The sequence below is a fragment of the Pteropus vampyrus genome, unplaced genomic scaffold (genome assembly GCF_000151845.1).
Source record: "Pteropus vampyrus isolate Shadow unplaced genomic scaffold, Pvam_2.0 Scaffold43, whole genome shotgun sequence".
NCBI lineage: Eukaryota > Metazoa > Chordata > Mammalia > Chiroptera > Pteropodidae > Pteropus > Pteropus vampyrus.
The window spans coordinates 204,226-210,567 of NW_011888824.1; the positions used below are offsets into that span (position 1 = coordinate 204,226).

Here is a 6,342-nt window from a genome sequence, read left to right on the forward strand (position 1 = left end):
TTTGGATGACATATGTTATGTATATACTTTTTATATTTTGATAGTAAAGGGTTGAGGGTGTAGAAATGGGATGATATACTACAATGCATGATTTATTCCTTCCTCAGATTTTATTAAAATTTTTTGCAAAGAAGTTTTCTAACTGGTAAGGGCTGAATCGCTTCCCATGCAGGAATGTCCCAGGTCTTATATCATGCTGTCAAATCAGTCGTGGCTCTCCAGGCTTCACTTCTTATCAGGGAGACTGACTCAATTTCGCTGAGTACTTCTCAACATGCATTGATTTAGAGTGTCAAGAGGACTCGGAATTGTACCTTGTTAAGTCAGTTTTCCTGGCTTTTTTTATTGTATATTTTTTTTTACTGTATAATTTTTATTTACTGTATAATTTATATACAGTAAAATGCAACTATTTTAAGTATGTCATTAGAATGCTTTCTCATGTGTGTGCACCTCTTTAACTGTATCACAAATGAGATGTAGAGGATTTCTATTACCCCCAAAAGTTCTCTTAGGCCTGTCTGGAGAAAATCCCACCTTCTACAGAAAGCCCCAGGAAACTGTGAATCTGCTTTATGGCATTGTATTAGTTTGATCTTTTCTAGATTTTATATAAATGATATCATAGAGTATGTTCCTGGCTTCTTTGACTTAGAAGGTTTCTGAGATTCATCTATGCTGGTGCTTGTATCAGCAGTCAGTCCATTCATTTTTACTGCTGAGTAGTGTTCCCCTGTATGGATATACCCAAGTTCATTTATGAGTTCAGTTAAAAGACATTTGCGTTGTTTCTAGTTTCTGTCTATTAGGAAGAAAGATGCTATGAGCATTATTGTTTTGGTCTTATATGGACATATGTTTTCAATTTTCTGGGTTAATACCTAGCAATGGAATCACTGAATTGTATACTAAGTTTATGTTTATTTTATGACTCTCAAAATTTCCCCCAAATGTGTGTCTTTTTACTCACCAGTAATATATAAGAGCTCCTATTGTTTAACATTCTCAATGTTTTGTATTTTCAGTATTTTCAATGTTGTCTATTTCAGTATGTATGTAGTGATATGTTATTGTGGTTTTATTTTCCATTTCCCTCATGACTATTAATATGGAGCCTCTTATTGGTCATTTATATATGTTCCTTTTTAATTGTTCAAATTTTTGTCCATTGTTTAGTTGGATTGTTTTATTATTGACTTGTAACAGGTTTTTGTATTTTTAACGAGTTCTTTATACTATGGCTATAAGTCCTTTGTCAGATATATTTTTACAAATAGTTTCTCCCGGTGTGTGGCTTGATTTTCATTTTTTAAGCTTTGTTTTTTGAAGTCCATGTTATCATTTTTGGTTTGTTTTGTGCTTTTGATGTCCTGTGTAAGACATCTTTGCTTATCCAGGTTTGTGAGGATTTTGTTTGTTTGGGTAGTTTTTTTTCCCTAAGAAGTTTATAGTTTTAGGTTTTACATTTTGGTTGATGATCCATTTTGAATACATTTTTGTGTGTAGCTTGAAGTAAATGCTGAGGTTCATTGTTTTTCATATGGATATCAAGTTGTTTAAGAACCATTTGATGGAAAAACCTACCCTTTCTTATTGAATTACCTGAAATGTTTGTTGAAAAATCATTTAACCATACAGTGACTATATCTGAACTCTGAATTCTTTGTCATTGCTGTACATGTATAGCCTTACTGTAATACCGCACTCAGTTATTATAGTTTTATAATATCTTGAAATAAGGGTATGTAGGTCTCCAAACATTGCCATTCTTTCTTTTCCCAAAATTATTTTGGATAGTCTAAGTTTATTCCATTTTCATATATATTTTTAAATCAACTTGTCAATTAAACTTACAAAGGAAAATTACTCATCAATATTAAATCATAATATTAATGTGATTTATTTTTATCAACTACAGTGTTATATAAATAATACCCTTTTATTTATATATGTATCTGGGTAGACATTTGCACACTGCCCAGATGTACAGAAATGTAACTGTTTTAATATCTAGAACATTCCTAATATTCTTAACTCCCAGTCTCAATGATAGCAGAACTTCAGGGTTACTTGTTTTTGGTTTAAAGCTTGGTCTTTTAAGGAAAAATATTCAGGATAAATATTTACTTTTTCAGGATTTCTCCTCTTTCTGTTTTTTCTTTCTCTTTTCCCCAGGGGTAATCAGGAAGTGTGGTGTAGGACAGGCTGGAAAGGTTAGAGGTAAGGATGTGATATTATAGAATAGGGCCTGAACAAAGTTAATAGCATGAGACAATGATGCTATCTCAGAAAGATTGGTGACAACATCCCCAGGTTACTCAGTCATACAGTCTCTACCATAGGAACTCTTGGGTTTGCCCTTTTCTACATCCTTTCCATGTATTTATATTAAGTTAACAAATGTGTTTATATCTCTTAAGTCACTTTATTCTGTGAAAACTCAAAAACTATTAGTTTCCTGATATATTCTAGCAACAAAGTTTTTAAAGATTTTTATCTATATACGATAATACAGTATTCATTCTTATCAGCAAGGCTGCAGAACATTCAGTGTAGGTAGGCCACCTCAGCGCATTAGTGGTGCAGGACGGCAAATTTCCCCAAGTGACGGGGAGACCAAGCCCTGTAACGAGAGAAGAAGAGGGTCCTTTGGCTGAGAGTGAAGAAAGAATTCAACGCACACGCCAAAGTTAGAGTCAAAAGGAAAGTTTATTAGGAAAGGGGTAACACTCCACAGACAGTGTGATCTCCTCTCAGAGGCAGAGAGTGAGAGGGACCAAGAGAGGCTTGAAAAGATAGTGAGTAGAGAGGAGCTGAGTGTTCAGGAATTCAGTTTATATATCATTCTTTAGTTCCCGTGAGTTATTGTTTAAAAGACTTTGTTAACCCCTTTCCTTTGATATGGACATACAGTGAGGAAGGGGAAGGCTATGAAGCATGAAAAGGTAAGAATATGTAGAGTGGAAGGCCTGCTGGCAGTTCCCAGCCTTTAATCCATAGGTTCCCCCATGGTTTTAGCTATAAGGAATGACTCTTTGTTCTTGTTTCCCCTTCACAGGTGTGGGGAATGGGTTGTTAGTAATCCAGCAGAAGTCTTCCTTTGTTCTGCAGGTGTCCTCCTGGCCTGGCTGCAGGGCTGATCAGCATATTGTGGTCTCTGAATGTGACTTAATTAACATTTTAATTCTCTTGCCTCCTCCCTGTATTATTAGTAGAAATTCCAGTGCCACCTTGTGGTGTGTCAGGTGGTTACAGACTGATGATTTTCCCCTAATGTTTCCCTAGTTATGAAGTTGATTTTCTTTTTTTCCAGGATAGGCACTTTACTTTTTTGAAAAGTAAATTTCAATTTTAATATTTGACTTAAAATTATTTATACTAAATAAAACCTAGATGTAGCTTTTAGTGTATTTAAAAGGACATTATATGTAAACATAATAGGCCCCTTTCAAGTCAAGTTTTTATTTTGTACTAATTCTGGATTATATCTTTACAAGTCTTCACAGCATGTTTAATTTTACAGTGCTATAGATTTTGGATCATTGATAGATGTGCTTAATGTAGTGTGATGCTGATTGCTCTTTCTTTATGGCATTTAACTTTAAATTTTCTATACAAAATAATGCATTTAAAACGCAACAAGGACACATTGACTTTAATTAATGGAAAAGGAAGTTAAGAATGAAGAATAGAAAAACCCTTTTATATATGCTTTAGTCATAGTATCACTTACTAGAGTATGGAGGAAATAATTGTAACTTCAAGATTAAAAATTTATCTTCAAAACTCTAAAAAATTAATAAAGAATGTTTAATTTACTTAAAAAGATATATTCAGTATGCCTGAGTAGGTTATGTGTGTGAGAGAGAATAATGACAAATAGATGAAGCAATTGTGAAGATGTAATATTAAAATGTAGATTTCTCAACTGAAGGTTAATTGGCTGGTATTTACTGGAAGTCACTGGAACATCTTGGGGTGCATGGGGGCCTGATACCTACTAATTACCCTAGATAATCTCCTGGAAGGTCCATGGATTAGTTCATGTAAATTTTTGTTATGTGTCAACTCTTACGCTTTTCCCTTTTTTGGGAATCAATAATATAAACTTACATTTAATGAAGAGTATCTTTTCATTCAAGTAGGTCTTATCATTTTTCTGTAATTCCTTTCTTTCTGGAACATTTAACACTCTTTTTTTATTTTTAGAGCAAGAAGTAGAAGCAGAGCATATGGTCTAGAGAGTATTTTTTTCTCAGTGAAATTTTAACAACATTGATTCAAATTCAAATCTTTATCTCCACTTAGGTAAGCCGAAACAAGGCAGCCACTAGGGGTCAGGCTTTTTAACTGTGTGGAACTGAAATTTTTATGTTGCAGTACCTTTTAAGAATGTACACATTTCTTTATTACACCATTAGCATAGCACTCTTCAGAATGGTTATTGTATACATTTATTGAAATGAGCTTAATAATAATAATAATAATAATAGTAATAATAATAATAAAAGTGAGGAATTGTGAGGCTCTGGGAAAGCTTTCTGAGCCAAAATTATTTGTTTAAAAATAATATCCATCTGCTACTAAAAAAGGAATTTCATTTTAAAAGAAGACTCTTTATTTGGTATGCATTTCTTCTAGTAACCGCTGATGAGTTCATCAGTGCATTGCATTAGGTTATCTATGTTTGTAAAAATGAACAAGTATGAGGTTTATTTTAGAATGTTGAAAAGTAATGGAAGCATGTAATGCTTTTATTTCAAATATGACTAATTATGTATGTGTGTGTGTGTATGTGTGTGTTTAATTTTAAATTTAGGACCTGGCCTTTCATTATCAAAAGTCCCAAGCAATATAAAAACCTTTCCTTTATGGACGCAATGAATAAGTTTAAATGGACTAAAAAGGAAGGTCTCTCCTTCAATAAGCTTGTCCTTAGCCTGCCGGTGAACGTGAGATGCTCCAAGACAGACAACGCAGAGTGGTCGGTAAGCCCTACTTTGTTTTAATCTTCGGGGAAATCAGATGTCACATTTTACCTGAATCTACAATGGGTAAAATCTAAGGAATAGACAAATATCCATAAATCCAGTGATCCAGCTGATAATTTACTTGGGTTGACCGAAAACTCCTGATTCCACTCCCTTTGAAGAGAGAAATTTATTCTAAAACTTAAGTTGTGACGAAGCAGGAATAAGATGAAATGGGAGTTTCTAAAAGCATTGGAGCCTGTTTTGTTTGTCTTCTTTCTCAAAGGCATGTCTGGCCCTCTTCTCCACTTCTCTTGGAATCCCTAAGGTTCTGACTCTCCCTAAAGTTTGACAACTTCAGCAAACAACCGCCCCACCCCACTTTAATCTGAGCATGCTTGGCTGTAGTCCTGCTCCTAAATCGTACACTCACTGGCATTGTCTGCTCTTTCATTTTCAGATTCAAGGGATGACGGCATTACCTCCTGATATAGAAAGAACATATAAAGCGGAGCCATTAGTGTGCGCCTCTCCTTCCTTTTCTGTGCATAGAAATTTCTCTCTCACGCTGCTCATGTGTATCATGGTACTCGGCAGCATACTGAGCCATTTACACTTGTGGTCATAATTCTGTTGTCCTTGGTGGTGATGTTTTCCATGATCTGAACCTGAAATTTGATGTGCAGGTTAAAGACACTTTGGGCATAAGAGTGAGCGTAAAGACCTTGGAGACTTTCTTTTCATATACTCTCTTCCTTTCCACTCTCCCAGTCTACCTGAAAGATGTCAGTTAGGTTCCCTTCTTTTTCTCAGAAATGTCTGATAAAATGTATCAATTACCAATAAAGAAAAACCGGCTTGACTTAATATAACTTTTATAAAAATTCAAAGTCAAATGGAAGTAAAAGAATTATTTCTTTCTGTATTACATTTATTTAAACCCTCATTATTTCTATTTTATTTTTTTGTTTTATTTGGTTTCTATATTCCTTTTAAAAACTGGTTTTATCTTAAAACTGTAAAAGGAAGTACTTCCCATTCAGGTTTTCTTTCTTTATATTGTTCTTTGAATGTGACTTCCCAAGTGTAACAGTGGTCTCTCCGTTCTTTCAATGTTATCCAGTCTTGTACTTTTCTGTAAGTTATCCATGGGCCCCTCACCTCAATGCATTTTGATGATGCCCATTCTAATCTCTTCATTTGTCAGAATCTACCGGTACTCCCAAACTATCCCTAACCCATCTCAAAGTACTTTTTAATTTTTCCCTGCTCAGCACTTGCCAGGTGAATTTTTTCTTGAGCTCTGTCGCTATCTCAAAAGAGGCTATGGAAAGCATAGAAATGGTGCGTAACCGATTGTAGGCTGAGGAGA

At 34.5% G+C, this 6,342-nt stretch overlaps 1 protein-coding gene across 1 annotated transcript in view; it reads left to right on the forward strand.

The window, feature by feature from the left end:
- Nucleotides 1-5,912, forward strand: part of MOXD1 (monooxygenase DBH like 1) — an 82,646-nt gene extending 76,734 nt beyond the window's left edge. Inside the window, exons 11-12 of the mRNA XM_011358699.1 lie at nucleotides 4,820-4,988; nucleotides 5,431-5,912. Of these exons, the coding sequence (XP_011357001.1) occupies nucleotides 4,820-4,988; nucleotides 5,431-5,598 (337 nt within the window). The 3' untranslated portion in view covers nucleotides 5,599-5,912. The remainder of the gene's footprint in view (nucleotides 1-4,819; nucleotides 4,989-5,430) is intronic.
- The last annotated feature ends 430 nt before the right edge of the window (nucleotides 5,913-6,342 follow it).